Source organism: Peromyscus californicus, unplaced genomic scaffold (genome assembly GCF_007827085.1).
Source record: "Peromyscus californicus insignis strain IS unplaced genomic scaffold, ASM782708v3 Scaffold_20__1_contigs__length_68692818, whole genome shotgun sequence".
Taxonomy (NCBI): Eukaryota; Metazoa; Chordata; class Mammalia; order Rodentia; family Cricetidae; genus Peromyscus; species Peromyscus californicus.
This window is the reverse complement of record NW_026294503.1, coordinates 11,427,482-11,451,171: the sequence shown is the minus strand read 5'-3', so window position 1 is coordinate 11,451,171 and position 23,690 is coordinate 11,427,482. Positions and strand designations below refer to the sequence as shown.

Below are 23,690 nucleotides of genomic sequence, written 5' to 3'. Positions count from 1 at the left end.
TCAAAGTTCAAACTGTAAAGATGAGCTAGCAATAACAGGATGAAATCAGTTTCAAAACAAACTCAGGGGACTTGCAGTGCTTTGATTTAGAATGTGTAAACCAAATATGCGAAGCATTTGAATGAAGTAAGTCTGAAAATGACAAGGGGGAGCAATGAATGAAAGACAAAATTACAGGCAAGTTAAAGTCCAAGTCAGAGTGGGTCACCTTGAGGCAAAATAGCCAGAATTTGGCTGATTTCAAATAACAACTTAACCTCAGAAACTGCTTCAGACCTTTAAGCTTGGTTCAGCTGGAAGAATTCACTTGACACAGCTCAGTAGTTTATGCACAAGAATGTTCAAAGGGGATTTTGATCTGAAAGATTTTGAGAAAAATGTGAAACCATGTTTTAAATACTCAGCCTGGTACTTACTGTATATTTAAATTTCATTGTGTATTAGCTGGTATCTTCACAGTTGTTTAAACTGGGTATGCCTTTATTCCACTCATTATTTAGGAAACATGAAAAGTTAATAAAACTTAGGCTTGCTTCAAAATCAAATCCACACGTGTGTAATTTTGAGGGTATTTTGAGTTTCTAGTTCTTTTTTTTAAAAAAAATGTAGTTCAGATATTCATGAAACAGTACTGTACTTTGTTAAATGAAATACCAAATTAAACATTTAAAAATCACATCTTGCCAAATTCCCAAATGTGCAGATATTTGGAGCATGTGGTGTATGAAATCCCATTTAATAAGACTGTTGGTAAGAATTTAAATTGTTATCTAAATTTTATGGAAATGTCCTTACTCCAGGAAAGAGCATGATTTCCCACATTAAATGAAAGCCAAGAGTCTTTTTAGTTTTTACCATTTATCCCCTCCACAGATAGACTCCATTTTTGTGATTCTAGTTTGGAAAGAAGGAAAGTGAAAAACCCTGTCATGGGTTTAAAGCATGCGGGGCTAAGACTTGGAGGAGCAAAGCCAAGCCTGCCTGCGATGTCTCCATAGCATAGCACATGTAAGTATGGGCTGTTTTCTCTCTCTTAGATAACGGCACAGATTCTCATTGACTGTAATTCACTTTCTTCTCATTTATGAATCAGCTCTGACTAAGGGTTACCTCAGAAGCCAAGCAGGTGTCGTCAAATGACACCTTGGTGGTTGACATGTAAGTGTCAGTGACGGTGATGTCATCCAGCTCCGTGCTGAACCGGTCTGACTCCTTGATGACGCTGTAATTTAGAGCCACACTGTAGTTGGCAGGTTTCTCTGTGGGCTTCTGCTTGCAATTGCACAGCTTTCTGAAGGCTGCACGGAATTTCTGAGACATGAGGTTGTAAATCACAGGGTTGATGGCACTATTGAGATAAATGCAAATTCTGCAAAAGAGCAGGAACCAATTTTCTTGGAAAGGGCTGGAGAGAAATGAGTTGACAACCACGAGAGTCCTGTAGGGCATCCATAAAAGGGCAAACAGAATTACAACCACTGCCAGCATCTTGGTGACCTATGGAGAAACATAGAGAAATGCAGTACGAACACCAGTGGAAACAAATCAAGATACCTATCACCTTCTTTCCCACCTGAGTCTATGTTTTCCAAGATATAGTCAAATACTGCCTTTCAGTCAGGTTGCTTCTTTGGAAGTTTAACCCAGAATGTAAGGTTGAGGGAGCAGAGGAGAATGTGATCCAGGAGGAAGGAACAAATTAGGAGTTTGATTGAGATAGCTCTCGCTTGGACAACTGGACTCAAGTTTTGTATTTCAGAATTATCTGCTCCAAAAGACATTTATCCAGCAGCTGCCTGCTGCTAGAAGGATGTCCCTAAGGATTTAAAAACCTATGTATTTCCAGGACTTTCTATCTTAAGAACTCCTGGGGACTTCAAGACAAACTGCTCTGATAAAAGAAAAAAAAGTACTGACATACAGGGACCACTGAGTACCTGGAATGGGATGTGGGCAGGAGCCACCCACTTCAAGAGTGGGTAGGATCAGTCCAGCTAAGGCTTTTGTCATAGCTCCCAAATGTGTCTGTGACACACATTATGAGATAGAGTTCTAACTCCATCTCCTTAGCTGTAGGAAATTATCCTAGCCTTTCTCATAGACCATCTGTAAAATGGGACAATAGTACCTTCCATCATCAAATGTGATAACCTAATTGTGTGAGAAGACGCAGAAAAATCCCAGGAGCTGTGTAACGTCTGCTCTATATCAGGTAACACACTAATGTTGCAGATTTCTTATCACAACTGCAAAGATTAAGACTGTTCAGAGTGAGTATTGTATCTGCCAGTTTTCAGATTAGAGAACGAAGGTAGTGCTACTGCTCAACGTGATGGAGGAAGTTGATGAGCCTTAGTGCAGGAATTTGTGTCAGCCTGAATGCAGAGCTTTCCTTCTTGCCACAGCTTGACTTCCTTTAGGCTTAAAGGGGGGGAGCGCAGACAAATTTTCTGTAATTTTACCCAGAGCGGAACTATTCTGAAGAACAAACGAGATACCAGAGGCAGGAAAATGGTTAAGGTGAAGTTAACACCTATGACCATCCAGGAGTGAGATTATCAACAGTGTCTTTCAGCAGATTCTTCTTACCTGGATGCTCAGTGAAATCTGGCACTGCTCACTTGGAACTTACAGTAAGACCACCTGGATTTGATTCTGCAAGTAGTTTTAAGATCTTAATCAAGTTATTGTTCCATTTGGACATCTGAAGATCTGCCTGGTTATAATGTTTTCTTCACAGAGTTATTGAAGAATTAAATAGTGAGTGGGTTGGGACTTAGAAACCCTAAAGCACCATGAAATTCTAACCTCTCATTAAGAGCATTATAGAGAGATCATAGTATTCCAACAACTTGATGAATGTATGTAATTATTGCAGAGATTATCTTCGCATGCAGAAATAATAACTAGTTGATTTTCTTCAAATGCAAAATTTTACACATTTAACAAGCTTTTGGTCTTTCATTGCATTTGAGAGAATTAAATTTCCTTAGTCCACACTTTGTAGATGTTCTAAAAATGAACAATACCAGGACAAAAATATATTCTTTTTCTTTTGACAGTGAGGTGAAGTGAGTTGAAAAGAGTGGTCCTGTTGAGATTTGGTGTGTGACAATGTGGATAAAGTGAGTAGAGTACTACCCTTAAGCAATCATGCCCCATCTTCTTTCTACCTTCCTAAAGCCTAGACCACTACCAATCTAAATGATACTCCTATAGAGTCAGCCATTTCAAACATTCCATATGAATGAAACATACAGTCAATTGTGCACAACTTGAGACATTCAGCATCATAGTCATAAGGTGAACCATACTGCAGCTTGTATTTTATTTATTTATATATATGTATAGATATTTATTTTCATTGCTGAATAGTATTTCATAGTGCATGTATATCGCAATAGATTTATCCATTCTTTAAATATTTAATTGTAATCACTAGTACTGCTATGAAACATTGGAGTCTAAGTTTTATGTGAATGATTGTTGTTATTTCTCTTATCTGTTCAATCTATAGCAGTGAAACTACTGGTTTGTACATTTTTAAAGTGAGATCTTCTGCAATAATGTGAAACACTCCTTTAATCTTTGAAAAAATGTTGGGAGATAATTCTCATTATGATACATAGCAAAACCACTAATTGACTTTGCAGAGACATTGGAACTCAAGAGAGGCACAGAGTAAAATAAAACTAAAATAATTGGGATGCATATTTTATGCTGTTCTTGAAAATAGATGAATATGGGCTGGAAGGATGGTTCAGTGGTTAAGAATGTTTGCTGCTCTTCCAGGGTCCGGTTCCTAGGACTCTCGTCGGGTGACCCACAGTTCTTTGCACGTCCAGCTCTAGGGAATCACAAGCCACATTCCTTTCTGGTTTGTCCAGACACTGCACATGTGCACACACACACACACACACACACATACACACACACACACACACACACTTTTCCAGATATGTCTGTTTGGAGTTCATTCAAAAGAAAAAGAGAAAGGTGGGTGTAACTGAAATACTTGTACATGTTTTTCTGGCAAGGAGAGTAGAGAAATCATTGTCTTACTGGAGAGGGATGAGGAGCATCAGTTTTATGTCTTTCTTTCAAAGATGGACTATAGTACAGCATTTTTGTTTCCTTAGGAACCAGTTCCATAAAGAAAAACACTTATGATCCGGGAGAGCATGAGGAATCAGATGCTTGAAGGAACAGTGTTGAGGATGGAGATCATATCCAGTGCACTGTCAGTGGGGATAGGATCTCTTTTGCTCTTTCAACCACATTTAAGAGATCAATACAATGCATAAAAAAAGCTTAAAATATTTTTAATCATTCTCTACAATCCAATAGAGTTCTAGCAGCAGTTAATTTTTGAGGTCTTTGTAATTAACAAAATTCTTTCACATCACTAGAGCATCTGTGGGAGAAGTGTTGGTGTTACCATTTTGTTGATGAGGAAACGGGAAATGAACTCATAGAAGCAGAGAAAAGGAGCATACTTCAGGTGACAGAGCAGCTGTTGAACCAACACCCTTGACTCTAGTTCTTATTTTCTTTCCAGGGATGATAAATTTAACAGATTTATTAAGCTAAGACATGTACTTGCTCTAGATATTGTTTGTGGACTATCTGGAAGGGATGATACTGTTACCAGACATCACTGGTAACCCTGAAATCTGCTCTGCCCCCACTCCCATGTCTTTTGGCCCCAAATTGGAGTCTTGCATTTAGAGTCCTGATTAGGAAAAAGACAGTTGTCACAAGGCAGTCACGTGTCCTTCACAACAATCTGCTTCCCTGGGTAACACACAAACAAGAAAATTGAAATGCAGAAAATAATCACGAAAAGTAATGGAAACTCGAGTTTCTTAGGACACAGCCCAATTAATTGCAAATCATTTATTAGGTTCTGGCTTCATGGGACCTGGGGACATTTTAATTAATTGTCAGAGATCAGCTTATTAGTCTTCCTAGGAAGACATAGGATTTTGATTCATACCTCTGTTCCCTAGGATATTTGTTAGGATTCTTGTACTGATTCAGAAAAATACCTGAACTTTGATTCTGTAAATGATTCAGAGGGGAAACGGATTCTGTGTGTGGTCATGGGACTTGCTGCTGTCAGGGAACAAAGAAGACAACATTGCCTTGTGCACCAGTGAGTGACTACGGTAGAAGAGGTGGAATGGGCAGACAGTATCAAGGTTTTCCAGTTTGTGTCTGCCTCCCAGGAACATGGCGCAGAGAACATGACCCATGGCTGGACTTCTGTAGTCAACTGTATTCTCCAGTATAGAGAATGGGTTTGTTTGTTTGTTTGTTTTTGTTTGTTTGTTTGTTTGCCAATGTTAAAAACATGAAGTCCAAACTTGTCATTAAGCTTCTATTGACAACTCTTTACCTCTCTGTTTAATGAATGGCTTTCCAGGTGTTATAGCAGGAAATCTTAATCTTAATTTGTGAGCAGGTTACCAATTTTGGATTCCCTACAGTATAAATCCACTGCTCTACTTTTGGCCTCTCAAGAAACATAAATCAAGAAGACATTTACAAAGCACATCTTGGAGACAAAAGGTTAGGATGAGTCCTTATTACAGAAGCCTGACACATAACAAGTGCTCAATGAATGATTGTATTATTGAGTAAATGTTTATTCTTACAAAATATGTGTGAGATAAGAGTCTTAAAATTAGCAAAGTGCTGTGGTTCTTGCACTTTTTTTTTTTAATGACTGGGAGACTCACTTTCAGAACACTTCATTCTGGAAGCAATTGTTGGTTAATGAATACAAAACAGTTTTCCTTTAATATTCTAATGCCATCTTTTAAAGGGCAACAATACATTCTGTGTCTGGACTCTATCCATATTCTGTTGCTTTCTGCATATTAACAAAGTGTTCTGAAACTGGATATATTTTGCTCTTAGCCCTCAGCAAAATGATCAATGACCTTTTGCATTTTGTTATATTAATTGAGGCAGTTGAAGGATAAACTGACTTGATAATTAAATAAATCTGAATGTAGCCAAGCTTCTGTGCTGATTGGGGCCCTGGGGTTTTCTTCTTGCAGAGTGTTTCACTTTGTTTTGACATATGTCTGGACAGTCAGTTTTGAAAAAAAAAAACAGTCAGCGTGAGGTGCTGCATACCATAGTGTGAGGTCATTTCTGGTGTTTAAAAGTTGAATGATGAGACTGGAAAGGGTCTTGGAATCAGCTCAAGATCAGTTAAAGTACAATAAAAATGAGTAAAGACTGAGTGATGATTCATGGTGAAGAGCCCAGGGACTGTCAGATGTTGCTTCCCACATCACTTATTGATCTCTTGACAGGAAGCCATGCCGAAACGTAATTCCATGGGTTTCTTGACTCCTCCTGTCACCCCGTATTGAATGTTCTATTCAGAGTCACCATATTGGCAAGAAGTAGGCAGAGTACATTATGAGTTCTATTATGATTAAGGTGTCTATGAAAGAATTTGTAAAAGATTCATAATAGAGAATTTTTTATTTTATTTGGTAATTCTTTCTCAAGAGATGGGGATTGGGGGAAAAGGGCAGACTGGTAGACGGTTTTAATGGTATAGGATTATGAGAGTGGTGTATACACAAAAATTCCTTTTTTTTTTTCCTCCACAGTTCTAGAAGGAGTTGAGGTGAACGTTTTTCCTAAAAGAAGCAAACACAAAGATGGAACTGGGCTTTAAGACTCAGGAGGCCCTCGGGTTGAGTAGGGTTACAAGATCTGCCATCGGGGGATACCAGAGTTGAAGTTACATGCAAATGCATTTCTATGCAACACACAGTGTGACCCTTCCTCTGTGACAAGCGCAGTTCCCCAGGAAAATATCTGAGTGTCACCCAATGCAAGTGTGAAAGCCTTCCTTTGCAGAATGGACAGAGCTTTACACAGAACTCTGATACAGGATGACCGTGAGGCAAAAACCCACAAAGAGGGCATTGTGATGGGACTTTGAGCTGTGTGAAACTGGGGTCCAAAGAAAACTTACATCAAAAATTCTTAGCATACAAGAAAGCTGAGCACTTGTTATATAGGGAATGTGCAGTAATTTCTAAACAGTTTCATATAAAACGGCAACACAGGATGAATGCTGAGAATACTCTAGTCATAGGAATTAGCATATTAAAGGAAAGGAAATAATTAAGATGTCTGACATAATCTGTGCTGTTCCATGGCACATGTTTGTGTATTTTCTTCATATCATCTCTGCCTCACCTGCATTGTGGAGGATAAGACTGCTGGCAGAAATTAATATGTTAATGATTAAAGGCTACCAAAGCTGACAGCACAGTCTTTTTCTCTTTATTAAATACCTTAAATTTTGAGGGAAAATATTTTTCCTGATGTCTTCAAAACAACAAACAAACCAAAAGTCCGGGCTTAAAGATGGAGTTGGTGGAGGCTGTAAGAAGGAAGGCAGCATGAAATGAGTTATTTCTAAACCTAACCACATGTCTGAAGTATATAACAAGGCTATTTCTATTCTCACTGTGACACTAAATCCTGTTGGGACATATTTTTAAATGCTTCTTATTTCAGGGTTCTTCTGTTACAAATGTAAGCAATTGTGTTCTAGGTAAGATCTGTAGTTAGGCTCAATGCAAAACTTTCCATAACGTTAGCAACTGTTGTAGCATGGCTGTTTCAGGATCGATTACTTAGTCTTGATAGTGCTGCATGATGAAAAGCTGGCTCTTCTCCTGCTGCTTGGATGTTTTCTTGTTCACAGGAGGTAGATATTTGAAAACATGCTGGTAAAGGAAAATCTCAGCTGGCAGCATTGAGATTCAAATTACAATAACATCTGAATTTAGAAAATAAAATGTCATTTGATTTTTTTTTTTAATGAGCCATGCTACAAAAGTGCCACATTTCATCTGCTGTGCTTTTGGTTTGTGATTGAGCCTTTCTGTGTGCTATCTTTTTCAGGTAAGCTACCAGCAAACTGCTAACTGTAGGTAAAGGCTGCCTCAAACATCTCACATTGGTTTTCTTAGTTTTGCTCTTTAGGGTATGGTTACTGTTTCTGGACATTTTTCTGTTCACAACCTATGGTGATATTTTATTTGTGCTGAAATGTGACTTTATTTGTATGTTAATAAAGTTGCCTGGGGATCAGAGCTAAGAGCAAGCCATTAAGCAGAAGTCTGGTAGTGGTAGCACACACCCTTAATCTGAATCACATGGCAGGCAGAATCTCTGTGTGTTTAAGGACACAGCCAGTATGGTGACACACGCCTTTAATCTCAGTACCAACCATAGAGACCTGGAAGTCTGTATAGACAGGCAGTGATGAGGAAGTCATGTGGTTGGGTTTACAGCCAATGAGAAGGTAGAACAGAAAGGCAATAAAAAGACAGGACACAGGAAGAAGGTCTCTCTCTCAGGGCAAGGACAGCATTGAATGGTAAGATAAGGTGGTCTTAGCTCTTGGCTCCTGCTTGATCTCTGGGCTTTTAACTCTTTATTTGGGTCTGTGTTTCTTATTTAATAAGACTGTTTAGAATTACATCTACAAGAAACAGCCTTAGAAATTCTAAATGGTCAGACATCTTGGCTAGACAACCGGGATTATGACTGCTAGCTGTAACACTTCTCTGTAGATTCTTTCTGAAGGTGATGTTTTCCCAACCTTGTCTCTCTCCCTTGTTTCTCTGGCTACATAGCCATGGTCTGGCAAGAGGGGACACTGTAGACTGTTGTCATTTATCCATCAACTTTAAGCTCAACTGTCTGTTCGTTTGTTAAAAATCTAAAGTCTGAATGACAGAGGAGAGGAAAGGTGAGTTGATATGTAAAGAGAGGTAACGCTCTCAAAGGTGTCAAGAGTTTTGTGGACATTTAGGGTTTTTTCCTTCTAAAACTCTTGGGCAACATCTTTTATCAAGGGACTGGCAGTACCTGGGGAGCATCCAGCTCCCTCTGTCCCTATGTCTCACTCGGGACAGTCAGTCTGTACCTTGGTGGGACCTGTCATGAGCTACAAAGCTAATTTTCTTGCTAGTATGGAAGAATACACAGAAACAAATTTCAGGCCAGCTCTGTTTCATGTCCTCGACAAATCACAAACTCAACCATTTTTCATGATGTCAGCTTTTCTTAATTTTTATTTTTAGATAGGGTCTCTGGTAGCCTTTTACTTCTTATCATTCTGCCTTCACTCCCTAAGTGATGGGACTACAGACATGCATCACCACACCTGGCTTAGTTTTAGCTCTCTGGAGTGCTACACACATTGTCCAAAACCAAGTCTTGATTGTTAGTTTACGTTATCAACCAGTGTCACTCAGAGCTCCTTTGAGTTTGATGTCTGCTCTGCGGAATGTATTTAATATATGAAAATGTATGTGTGGTGATTAATCATACGGAAGATATGAAAATTCAAAGTAGCATGTACACACTCTTTCAATGTACGGGGTGGTTATATTCACTGTCCTGTTGTGGAATCTGCATCCTTACGAAGGGGTGACCACTTTATCATCGTACTGACCCAATACCCTGAATGAGGCTTCTTTTGCATTTGTCTTCTTATCTATTTGACTAGAAACTCAGTTGAGTCTATAAGGTCTAGTAAACAAAGCAGGGCTTGCGAGGCCTGGGTCTGTGGTCTATGCTTTTGACACAGATTTGTGTACAACAAAGTCCCTTTTGGGTGATATGGTCTAGGTTGATTTAAGAATTATGCAATGACTAAAGCTTATTCAGACAGGGTTGTACTCTATTTCTAGTTCTACCCATATCTGGATGACAGGGAATGAGCAATTTTACTCTTGAAGGCTTCAACACTATTCTGTGAAATAAAATATCAACAGACATGGGGACACATACTTGTATGTGCAGCACTGTGCAGGTAGAAGCAGGAGTATCAGAAGTTCTAGGCCAGACTCAACTGCATAACAGAACCCTGTCTCAAAACCAATAAACACATAAGAACTATCATAAATAACATGCTCAAAAATAACAGCTCAATTTATATTAGACTGGCAAGATTTGTAACTATAGGAGAGACAAGGCAAAATTAACCAAATAATGCCCTTTTGAAAGTAGCAATACTTAACATATATCTTAACCACAGTGCTAGGGACTTTATTGAATTATTTAAGCTTTAGGGTGTTTGTGAGGTAAGTATTCTCTTCATTTTTAAAGGAGACTCAAAGAAGTTAATCTTGGACAGAAGGATGGGTACTAATCATTCTGCAAATTGTTCTCTCTTCTGTTCTGTTGCCTTACTCTTATTTTTGCTAATAGCATAAACCTGTGCACACCCTGTTCTTGCATTTGCTTGCCTGCTTCTCACTCTTCTTCCTTCCTAGAATGATGGCTCCCTTTCCTCCCTAGAATGATGAGTCCTACTCTAACCTACTTGCATGAAGCAATATGAACAATATGAATATCTGTCATGAAACAGGTACAATAGATGTTCAGGAAATGAGTGGGGAAAGAGTCCACTGATGCTGTGCATAGCCTTACTGCCTCCATGGAATTCCAGAGGCTGGTTTATACTTCCAGCCCCAAATATCACATATCACTATAATGCTGTGTCTCCTTTCTTCTCTGGCATATAAGATCTTGATGGCAGGACTAACATTTTGGGCATATTTTTATCTCTACCTTAAAACAAGGTTTTATATAAAATGCTGAAAATAAAAGTTGAATTTAGAAAAAAAAAGATTCCTTCTCTAAAAGAGAGATCGTAAATCAATTTATGTTGATCCTCCAAAAGTTTTTTGAGGCACAGTTTTCATTCTGTGAAAATAAGAATTACTGAGTGTACTGTTATAACGAATTTAGGAAGATTAAAGAACCAAGGAGATTCTAATTTAATGTGATCTATGCTTGGATCATGTTCAATACCAAATGTTGATGATGCTATGTTATCACAAAGTTAAGTGAGATGGGATTTGCCACCAAAGGTTACAATTGTCATTCTGACAGCTCTTTTTGTTTTTTCTTACCTGCCTACTGTCACATTCAATCAACTGTGGCTTCCCTGTTACTTAGAAGTTGTAAAAAGCTGTTTCTCCCAGTACCACTCTGCATGTAGAGATGGTAACTTTGTCTTCTAGAGTTTATTAATCTAGGATTCTCTACTACAATGGGCAAAGCATCTTCTTTAGAGAAATTCAGAGTTAAGTTTAAGGAAATGATGTACATGCTAAGTGACCTTGAAACTTTTTCAAACTAGTACTGTGACTTATGGATAATTTTTCAAGTCTTTTATCTAATGATTCATGGGTCTATGATATAAATTAATAATTGAAGATTTTTAGCTCTGGAAACAAAATTGGCCTTTAATTTTTAGCATTGATTTTCTAGCAATTTCTAAATGTTGTTATGGCAACACTGTGCTTTTAACAAACATGGAATCAAGTTTTCTAGAAGAGGAAGAACCCCAAGAATGATTAGATCAGCAGTTGTGTAGGAACAAGCCTTGGAAAAGACACAATTTAAATCAATGGGGGTGATGTCCTGGTTCTCATCAAGTAAGGTTCTCAGCTTTCCCATCAAGTTCTCCTAACCTACCAGAAGAAAAACCTCACCTAGTCCACAGCAGTTGTTCTGGGTTACCATCCTGGCCAGATCATATAGAAGTTATTAGACCTGGGCCATTGCTATTTCTAATTTTCATCTTTTTCCTCAGTAAAATGGTGACAGAAATTTCATCTCTCTCCCAGGGGTATTGTGTGAGAAGACAGTGACAAAAGTGTTCATGGCACTCCTTGGAAGTGAATAAACACTGGAGAAATCAAAGACATCGTTATAAAACACATTACTTACTGTGTTTCAAGCACTGTTTGAAATACTTCATGTGTTGGTTAATTTAATTTCTACAACAGCACATAGGAAAACACTCTGATTACTTCCATTCAGAAAATGAGGGAATTTAGGCACCAGTTCCACTTATGAATGGTAAGATCAGTATCTGAGCCAGTCAGAACAGTGTCATGTCCCATTTTTCCTAAAAAGGTAACTTCTGTTCCTCAGGTTGAGAGATTGTTATCCTTTCTTCCACAAATGCTGAGACAGCATTTGGATAAAAGACCATTTATCACAACTTCTACTAACTATCATTCTATCTAATGGTTCTTATTCCATCATTGGAGAATGTTTCAATTCTTAATTAGAGCACATAAGCCATTTTGTTTTAGAATGAATGTTAATAAATGTTATGAAATAAAACTGAATGGTATTACTAATGCCATACTTCTTTGCTTAAAAGCCTAAAGACCTCTGTAGATCAACCTGCTGCTTTAATATTGCAGCAATATGAAATACTTGGTTGAGTTTCAAGCATTGATTTGTTCATGGGAGCATGTAGAATTATAATTTTAGGACATCTTAAAAATTGTCATTTTTAATACGAGAAATCTCCTACTTCATCCTTTTCTTACTCCCCTTATATTCACAAATTTTCTTCAAAATTTTGTATTACATCTTGGCATAGTATTTGTGTTTACTAATTTTTCTATTCTCTTTTCTAATAGAATGTGAGGTTCATGGGATGAAAATTTGTTCATTGCTGGTTTCTCAAGTTTTAAATTAGTTGCTAGAATATTTAAGGAGATAATCAATACATTTTTTTTGTAAAATGACTTAATAAATTAAACTGCTATGTATATATAGAAAAGTTTCATTTTTCTTAGACAAATATAGCCCACTCCATCTTTGCCTCATATTCAACACCCTGTTAACATGGACCAGAATGTGAGGTTGTGGATCAAAGGCTGTGATTACATACTAGAATTAGAATTCTTGCTCTTCCAGGTTTTGAGGACCTTGAAAATCTTAAGCCTGAGATCTCTATTCATTAATAGCAATAGCAGCAAATAAGATGGCACGTGAAAGCCCCTTGGCACCATGCCTGACAAACAGTAAGAGTTCGGCAATATCACCTACCATAAATGTTACAACATGCCTGATACCATTGCAGCTGGGCAGATGGCTCTGCACTGGCACTGTCTGAAAGACGAGACAAGGAGTGTGGTGTGAGCTAGTGAAGGAAGAGTGTAAGCAGGCATGTTTTAACAGTGGTTCTCAAACCGGGATGAGGAAGTATGAGGAGGGCTTTAAGAAAATATTGGAAGGCTCTCCAAAAGTCTCCATGCTCCGGGAGAGCCTACAATGTTGCCCACTTTTAGAATTTGAATCAGCTACTAAAGGGACAATTCTCTGTGTTTCAATGGGTTTAGAATGGAGTAAATGTTGAAAACAAACACATTAAGATAGAATATATTCACATCTTTATGATGAGTGTAAACATGTCAAATACAAAAAGGATTGGCTAGCTAGTACACACGAAAATCACTATTTGTTTCAGTCTTTTATGCATTGTATTTCCCACAACACTAATCTGTGACCATTTACCAGGCTGTTTTACTTCTCGGTGCTGACATTCAATTTCTGTTTAGGGGATGTTTATGCTTGCTGGTCATTATTCTTCAAGGGGTTTGTATGAAAAATTATGGGTGTTCCTGAAAGAATAAATTTCTCATTGTTACAAATATTTTGATTCTGTACTTAATTTAAAAGAACATGTTGGGTCAAGTTTAGGTCAGTCAAAAGGTGGCCTTACTGAATAAATGGCATACTAATGATGAAAGCTTGGCTTTGAGATAGCAGAATTATTTGATGACACGCATTTGCAAAATTACCATTTCTTTTTTAAATGCCTTTAAGACATTCTACATGATCACTAAGATTCATTTGAGGTAAGTTAAGTTTACCACAGCCCAGTAGTTTGTATATCTGACTACTGAAGCATAAAAAGAAAATATATTTCCTTCTAGTACTTGAGCAGTGACTGCTTAGAATATTGTTTTAAAATGATAAGTGCTTTTTAAACTTACAGTATGCACACACACAAATATTTGTCCATTTAAAAATATGATTATGACAGGAAAAATAAGCCTAGTGCAATTCAATAATATCTCTTGAGAATTATTCTGAGGAGGTGTACCCAGATGAGGAGCAGCTGGTAATAAAGACTGTTACTCATCAGTTTAAAAGGTATGGCTGACCACAGCAGTTTCCCACCCTTCTGAATTTTGCTCTGCACTGGATTTTGAGTGACTGACACAAAATTGGGAGCATTTCCCTAAGGACTAAACAGACATCCTGTGGTGGTGATGTATGAGAGTGATGTACAGATAGAGAACCTCATCTGGCTTATTTCTCTCGTGTGCTCAAAGATTTCTGCGAAGCAAAGACACAGAATGAGCTTGTCTGCAAATGAGGAGGGAAGCACTCTTGTAGCCAACTCACTTTATTAAGAGCGTTTAGGTATCATGGTGCCGTGTACCTTTGGGATGGAGTCGGCAGTAAAGTCAAGAACTGTGGGCTTTTATTCCAAGTCTAATTTCTTCTAAGTGGGTTTCCCGAATTCTTTAGAGACAAGGTGGAAAGAGTCAAGACATCTGATTTAAAAAGGGAAGCGACTCAACAGCAGATATGTATGCTGGAGATGCGGAGAAAGGAGAGACCTCCCTTAAGATGGGGGTGGGAGGTGGGAGAAGTTTCTCCCTGTGAGCATTTTTTTTTTTTTTTTTAAATTTAGAGAGGTATTTGACCTCTGTTGATTTGGATTAGGGCTTCAGATGGAAATTTTTAGCAAATAAAGAGAGCCGGGCCCTGCAGTAATTCATCCAATCTGATTCAGTCTGGCCGTCTGCCTTAAGATCTCGCATCAGTGAAGTGGGTAGAGTGCCACGCGCAAAATGGTACTAATTGAAATGTATTCCTACTGCTGCACAAAAGAAATCGCCCCAAGGACACTATCAGTTTAGCTTGTGGGGAACAAACTGGTCCATACAAATATGGTTTAGCAGAGTGAGTCCAGGATAGACCCATTGGAAAGTGATTATTCACGTGTCACTAATAAATGCAGATGTTCAGTAATTTATGATCTTGCTAGCTCAGTTCTAATCATGAATGGGACTTAACTCTGTTATCATCCTATTCATGATCTATCTCCCCTGTTTTCTTTAGTGGACAGCTATGTGACTTCTCTTCCTGCAGTTACCTGCACTAATCCCATCAGGAAAATAAAGACCAGCTTGCAAGGACTCGTTACTTTCTCTCCTATAACTAGACTTAATCTGCACCCATGATAACCCATCTCTCCTCATTTCGCTTGTAGTCCTGCTTCTATCCATTCCTTTATCCATCTGTTTACTGAAAATTTACTGAATCCTGACATGTGGGCCATTCAGTACCAGGCATCACAGATAGTTCAGTGAATCAGATACACAATTCCTGCTGATAAGGACAAGGGAGATTTCTTTTCTGTAACCTTTCTTACCACCTTGGGCATCAGTATTAAGTCTTGTTCTACCTCAACAAATAATTCCTTCTATTCTCTTGGCTCTTTCTCATGAAGATTTAAAAGGCTTGCATTCTTCTATCTTCAGAAGGAAAGCCAAACATCTCTCCATGTTATCACTGTTTTCTTCATCATTGGCTTGCCCGTGACTGCTCTTTCTGGTTCTTTCTCCATCCATAATCTATTGTCTCCCTGCAGCATCATTCACCTCCCTCAGTGCTTTAGAAAGTCTACACTCACCACATTTACCACCAGCCCTTTGAGGGCTTATCTTTACAATTTTCTCCTGATCACTATTGAAACAGTAGCCTGGTTTTCTTGCTTACACACAGGGTATTTTCTTTTCTTGTCAGTTTCTTTATCCCTAGAACTCTGGCTACTTTAAGGTTTCCTTCCTGACCACAGCACTTCCTCCAGTGACATGTCTGTTCTTGTACCATCATCACCATCTACATGCCACTTGCTCAGAACTCTGTATTTATAAGATAACTGATTCTTCCGAGCCCAAGATCTACATTATTAACCATGCCTTTGTGGACTCTAAATACCTCAGAGACAAGGCAGGTTCACCCCATTGCAATGTATTCTGCCCTAGCTACCGCCCTCATTAATGTAAAATGCACTCCCCATGAAGGATAGTATTAATTTATGGTTATTGTTTCCATATTCCAGGCACTATGACAAGTGCTTAAATTGGTTTTTGTACTATTCCTAATTATTTTTGAACAAAGCTATTACTATTATCGTTTTTGACAGATGTACAAACTGAGGCTCAAGATTGTAAATTAAGTGGCTCACATAGCATTGGAGAGGCCAATCTTGGCTCTGACACAATGCTACAATATTCTAGAATTCATGCTCACAAATTCAGTACTACCTTCTCTTCCAGTAGTTCGAGGATCACCTTTGAATTATTTTTCTTTCATTTTCTACCCATCTATTCACACTAAATCCATCGATTCTATTCCAAATGAACTTTAGTCTTTCTACATTCATTGTCATTTATCTAATTTGGGTACCCCTTTGTATGATGACTCACATTGCTGCAGATTTCCCCAACATAATGTCTTTGACCCTGGCTCTCAATTATTTTCCTATATAGAAGATATTCATAGATCTTGCTGCAACACAGGTTTTTGCCTTGCAATCTCCTGGTGATTTTTTCATAGCCTTTAAATCTTGTCCAGCTTCCTAAGTAGATTAGATAAAGAGATTTTCAAGTGCCTTCATCTTTCATTAGTCCTAAGGAGCCACTGGCAGTTACTGGCAGGGTCATTCTTCCAGGCCTTCTTATCTTTACTTGTATAGTTTCCTCTGCTGAAACCATCATCTTTCCATTCCAACCACAAATGCCTATTAACCAGCAAGGCTCAGCTTAGGAGTCCTAGTTTCTACATAGCTTCCTGTTTGCCTACTTCTTGCCAGACACAAAAAGATGATGCTTACTATCACAGCTCTTATTGTTTTGTGACTTTAGTTATTGTGGTGGGTTGAATAAGAATGGCCCCAGTAGACTCATATGTTTGAATGCTTAGACATCAGGGAGTGGTACTACTTGGGAGGAATTAGGAGGAGTGGCCTTGTTGAAGGAAATGTGTCACTAGGGGTGGGCTTTGAGGTTTCAAAAACCCAAGCCAGGCCCAGAGTCTCACTCTTCCTGCTGCCTGTGAATCCAGATGTAGAACTCTCAGTTTTTCTTCCAAAATCATGTCTGCTTGCTTGCTGCCATGCTTCCCACCATGACAAAAATGAACTAAATCTCTGAAATTGTAAGAAAGCCCCAGTTAAATGCTTTCTTTTATGAGAGTTGCCTTGGTCATGACGTCTCTTCACAACAATAGAACATGGACCAAGACAGTTATTATTTTACTTTCTTTTTTGGATTGCAAACTTCTTGTGAGCAGAAAAATTGCCTCACTCAGATTTGCAACATGGTGCCTTAAAACAGTGCCTGGCCTACTGGCCTAGAAAGTGATTATTATTATTATTATTATTATTATTATTATTATTATTATCTCACAGGTGAAAAGTGCATATCTGTCCAGGATTTATATATCTGCTCTTTATTTCCTATGTTTACCCCCTCAAAAAACAACATGATGGAAGGGATTGTAAGAGCTTAACTAGACCATGCTGAATCCAGAGGAGGACCTCCACTTTGCGCTGCAGTTGTTTTATACACAGCAACTGATTTGATTGCTCTTAACATTGAGAGATAGCTAATTGATTCCTAAAGAAATTCCTGGAGATTCACCCTGGCACTTTAAGATCTTTAGTTAAATATTTCTCCTATAATTTTACTGTTACTCTGAGCCTATTTTCATCTTTCTTGATAAAGTATAAAACACATCAGGGAATTCTTTTTTTCTGCCCTATCTCACATCTGTGTTATCATTCAAATATTAACAAAGTGGGATCCATCCAAGCTAAGCATTATAAGAGGAAGCATGCTGGGTATCAACCCTGAACACTGATGAACACCTTGTGCCACTTCACTTTATGATCTTCAGAACTTTGTGGAGTGCTCAGCACTTCCTGGCCATAGTGTTCCCAGTCTCATAATGACATCACATATCTCACCGAATCGCTTATTTCCTGAGATAATCACTGTTGCCCAAATAAACACACTGAGCTCACCAATATTCACAATCTCCATACCAATCAAAGAATAATGGCTCCAAGTGGAAAGGCATGGGATACTTTACGTGTTCACAGCTACTGTAGAGTTATGCCTAGGGCAGTCTGGCAGGGTGTGTAGCCAGAAGGGAACCATGTTGTTTATGAGAGGCAGCAACACTTTATTTTCTAAATGCTATACATTTTTGTTTCAACTATATATGGCTATCATTCTTTTAGACTATGCATTCAATTTGTATGTCTTCTCCCTTTAAATTTTACACAACTCTACAGTGTTGTACTTGACTCAAGCACCAGGCCATGCCTTTTGCTTTAGATAGGCCCACTAACTCTTTTAACTGTGTCCTTTCACGCTCCCTGGCTCATTACTTTTACTATCCTTTCCCTCCAAACTGGGAACATCCCCTAAAACTCTCTTTTACTGCATGGACATGTATTGAGAGGGAAAAATAGTCATTTTATCTTTAGCAAAGTCTCTCATTCTTTTTTCTCCATAAGTGTAGCATTAGTTGTTCGTCTGTCCTTCCTTCTTTAAATCCAATACTTGTCACACCTTTTTTCTGTTATTCCAATGATTCCCAAGTCCACGCATTTGGTGCTGACAGCTCACTTTCTAATATTCTCCACCCCTACATGTTACTTGGAGTCTTAAAGGAAATTTTTCTGATAGTGTTTTTAATATCTCTTCATTGATATTACTTTTGATAACTTTACCATTTTCGATCTCCTGAAGGAAATCTGCAGAGTAACATTTGATTCTTATATTTCCTTCATCCTTCATGAGCAGGGTTCACTCACCACTTATTATGGTCACGTGCATCAAGAGGCATCATGCAATGTACGGCATTGTGGGAGAGGCAGATCCAACAGCAATATGGTGAGCTATACCAATGAAAGAAAGAGAGTAGAGAACCACAAGTTCTGCCTGGAAAGAACAGGGAAGCCTGAACTGAGTAAGGACCCCCTAAAGGATGGATGGAGAATAACACACCCAATAAGAGGCTGTAGAATGCTTAGGAATAAGGGATGACTTAACTGGCTTCAAGATGTGGTAGAGCAGCAGTTTTCAATCTGTGGGTCACACCCCCCTTGGGTGTCAAATGACTGTTTCACAGGGGTCACCTAAGACCACCAGGAAACACAGATATTTACATTATGATTTGTAACAGTAGCAAAATTACAGTTATGAAGTAGTAACGAAACAATTTTATGGTTGGGGGTCACTACAATATGAGGAACTGTATTAAAGGGTCACAGCATTAGGAAGGTTGAGAACCACTGTGGTAGAGTACAGAGGATAGAAGAATGAGTTTGAGAAAATAATGAGAATATATATCATTAATATTCCAACATACCATGATAATGCCTTAGAATTTCAATATAGATGAAAATATTGGATGATTTCAAGATGAAGAGTCACAGCACTGCTTGCATTTTAAATGATTCTAGCAGTACTCTGAGCTGAATAGGAAGAGGAAATGAAGAGGCAAGGAGATTGCTTCATGAGCCTCTGTAAGTTTGCTGAGAGAGAGACTTCAGGAGAAGAGGCAGTTTTGAAAATGACAGCTAAAAAATTAACAAAAAAGAACAGATTATAGTTCCGAAAATACTGCCAGAGATAACTGAAAGCCTATTTGGAATGAAACTTCAAGAGGGCAGTGGCTACGGTTTGCAGAATGGGGCTTTCTCTAGCATTCATTGCTGGATGCATTATGTTTGGTTTTCTGAACTCACTGTTCCAACCTCAGTCTCTGTGTCTTCTTAGTCTATTTTCCATGTTGGCATAAAAATGAACATTTGGCTTATATGCCATCATTTCTCATACAGAGATCGTTATTTTCATACTGGCCTCTCCTCTATTCTTCTATGATAATAACATCATTTCACACTTCCTTTCCTTTATCTGAAATGACTCTTCTTTCATTCCTTTTAACTATCCTCTCCAAGCTTCCATATAACTTTCACACTCCCAGCTCCAAGAAATTTATTTAACTTTACAAAATTAATCATTGAATTTTTTCCCCTTGCCCTTATATTCTGGAAGAGATGTACTATGTTCAAACCCTACGTTTATTAGTAGAGATGTGATCTGGGGCAGGCAATTAAGAATTCCTATTCCAGCCAAATGAATGGAAACACATGAACTATGAACCAATGGCTGAGGAGTCCCCACTGGATCAGGCCCTCCGAATGGGTGAGACAGTTGATTGGCTTGATCTGTTTGGGAGGCATCCAGGCAGTGGGACCAGATCTTGTGCTCATTGCATGAGTTGGCTGTTTGAAACCTGGGGCCTATGCAGGATTGTTTGGTTTGGCCTGGGAGGAGGGGACTAGACCTACCTGGACTGAGTCTACCAGGTTGACCTCAGTCTGTGGGGAAGGCTTTGCCCTGGAGGAGATGGGAATGGGGGGGGGGGGTTGGGGGAAGGTGAGGGGGACAGGAGGGGGGAGAACAAGGGAATCCGTGGCTGATATGTAGAACTGAATTGTATTGCAAAATAAATTAAAAAAAAAAAGAAAGCCATATGTATAAGGATAAAAGCTGTTAAAGGATAAATATACTATTAACAACAAAACGGAGTATTGAAACTACAATGATAAAAGAGAACATGACAAGTACTTCCCATGATCCCTCATGTCTATTTCCTTTTTTAACATAATTGAAATTTTTTATTTTATAATTTAATTTAATTTTACATATCAATCACGGATTCCCCTGTCCTCGCGGATGCAGAGATCCATGGCCAGGCCCCAGATGGAGCTCTGGGAGTCCAATCGTGGAGAAAGAGGAAGAACTGTATGATCAAGAATTGTTGAGACCAAGATTGGAAAAAGCACAGGGACAAATAGCCAAACTAGTGGAAACACATGAACTATGAATCAATAGCTGAGGAGCCCCCAACTGGATCAGGCCCTCTGTATAAGTGAGACAGTCAATTAGCTTGAACTGTTTGGGAGGCACCCAGGCAGTGGGACCAGGACCTGTGCTTAGTGCATGAGCTGGCTGTTTGGAACCTGGGGCCTATGCAGGGACACTTTACTCAGCCTGGGTGAAGGGAAGAGGGGACTGGACCTGTCTCAACTGAATCTATCAGGCTGAGCTGAATCCCTAGGGGAGTCTTTGCACTGGAGGAGATGGGAATGAGGGGTGGGTTGAGGGGAGGACAGGGGTGGGGGTGTGGTGGGAGGAGGAAGGACAGGGGAACCCTCATGTCTGTTTCATTTCCCACTTCCTCATCATTTTACAGACAAATTATTTGCAGGACATCGTGAAATTTATGGAATGGGAATTATATATTATGTTCTACTTTTGTGCTTTAAAACCTTTATCGTTTTATTTTTACATCACTGAATATGTACCATTTGTGAGTATAGATATACCAAAGCTCTTTAATCCTTTTGGTAAGATGTCTTTGTTGATTTCATATCCGTAACATTATGAATGGAGTGCTATAAATGTTTCAAGTAGCTTCCAGTGAAGACAAAAAAATAAATAATTGGATAATAAAAAAAAAAGTTGGAAAAAAAAAAGAATTCCTATTCCATAATTAGTTCCCGATTCTCAAGATTGTTGTGGAGATTTACTGAGTGAGTATGTGTGTTCAAAGCACCCAAATAGTATAAACCATATAATAAAAGGTCGATGAGTGTTTCTCATCTGTCATGTACATTTAATGTGCTTCTCTCTGAGCATGTAAAAGGAGCTCAGGTCTGACTTACTGATTTAGTATTCTTAATATTCTGTTAGATATGATGACTGTCTGTAGTAGAAATATCAGTCTATACCTATCTTGATATTTTATGAATGAGCAAATAAGTGGTGTTTTTAAAATAAGTGCTCTCACTAGACACTGAAGGCTAGCAAATAAGAACCCCAGTACCTGGAGTGGATTATCTCTTTCTGAGTTGTTGGCCAGTGAGACCTTATAGCTCCACAAACAATATAACCAATACTCTTGTTTACCCTCTAGAACACGACAGTAAGATCATATTGTTGAAGACACCATAGACCTGAACAATAGAATGGAGAAATCAAATTGTCACTGACCTGGAAGATACTAAAACTTGGTCTTATTTTATGTGAATGAGTGTTTTGTTTTCATGTAAGTCTGTGTATAACATGAATTCTTGGTGTACACAAAGGCCAGAGGAGAGGCCCAGATACTCTGCAACTGAAGATACAGGCAGTTTTAAGCCACTATATGAGTGCTGGGAATTTAATTGGGTAGAGCAACCAGTGATCTTCATTGCTGAGGCAACTCTCTAGGCCCCCTGACCTGGAAGCTTCATCCCTACTGGATAGCCTTCATAGTACCAGAAGGTTCTATGTATACTCCTAGAGGATAAAAGTAATCATTAGTCTTACCTAGCTGTGAACTCTGGGAGCTTCAATAATGGCTGTCCTAGAAAGACTGAGACAGCACTGTCCCAGTAGTAGCATGAACACCAGGGGCATGACCAACCACTTTCTGATTGGATTTAAGGCCCACTCCACTTCATCAGGACCAGAACCTGCTGCTAGACACATCATAGGCCCTATGAAAGAGCCTGCTACTATTATTCTAAAAATGAATATGATGCTAAATTAACTCATAATGATTTATTGTCATATCCATATATTAAGGCATTTCTCAACTCTCCTTGGGGACAGTTCTTTCTGCAGTAGATGATGATTAACACAGAGACCCATAACTGGTCAAAGTCCAGAGATAAAGGGACTTTAGAATGCTCAGCCCTAATTAGGACATCTATATCACACCTCCCCATCTCAAGGCTTAAGGATCATGGTAGAAGAGGGGGAATAAAAACTGTCAGAGCCGGAAATCGTGGGTGACTACAAGGGAGCTGTTTTCTGGGCACAGAGGCAGTTGCACAAATGAACTCACAGTGGTTCTGACAGTATAAGCTCAAGGCAGACAAAACCGGAGCTTGGAGGTGGGCAGAGTCTTACCCCTGGTTGAGGAGCTCCTGGAGACTGACAACTGCTGGGAGAGGGAACGTCCATTTCCTCTAGGGATATGGCTTATGGTAGGTTGCCTATACTCCAGTGGAAGGGTACACATTCAAGAGCATAAAATGAACTTGATTGGTTAAAAAAAAAAAAAAAAAGGACACAAAGTTGGATAGACAGGAAAAGGGGTTAGATCTGTGTGGAGTTGGGGGAGGGGTGAATATGATCCTAATACACTGAATGAAATTCTTAAAGCAATAATATATAATAATATAAATACTTAATTAGATGTAATGTTAATTTTTGAGTACTTATAATATAGTATGTTTCTTCAGAGCAACCTAATGAATTAATCTTGTTAATATCCTATTGTATGCATTGATAGAAAGTATAATAAACCAGGCTGGCTGGATGCCTCAGTGGGTAAAGGAGCTTGTCAGCTTGATCACATGAATCACTCCCCAAGACATTTATGGTAGAAGGAGTGAACCAACTCTTGCAAGTTGTTCTCTGACCACCATAAATGCATACTGTGCGTGTGCCCCCCACAGTAAATTCAATAAAAATAAAAATTTAAAAAGTATAATAAATTAACTTACCAAAAGTTATAGAGATAGTAATCTGATACTTCTACTCTGCTTTTCTGGCTATAGAGGACATACTTTCCTGCCTCCCAGTATTTTTCTAGTGTACAGAATCCTTTGATTTACTTTGGCTTAAACTGAGACCCTGAATGCAACATCACCAAAGCATAAAATTAGAGAGGGC

At 38.7% G+C, this 23,690-nt stretch overlaps 1 protein-coding gene across 2 annotated transcripts in view; it reads right to left on the bottom strand.

Moving 5' to 3' along the window:
- The window catches only part of Trhr (thyrotropin releasing hormone receptor), a 39,509-nt gene that overhangs the window by 5,304 nt on the left and 10,515 nt on the right, over positions 1-23,690 (bottom strand). For both annotated transcript variants that reach the window (XM_052747748.1, XM_052747747.1), the window contains exon 3: positions 1,111-1,497. In XM_052747748.1, the coding sequence (XP_052603708.1) occupies positions 1,111-1,497 (387 nt within the window). The remainder of the gene's footprint in view (positions 1-1,110; positions 1,498-23,690) is intronic.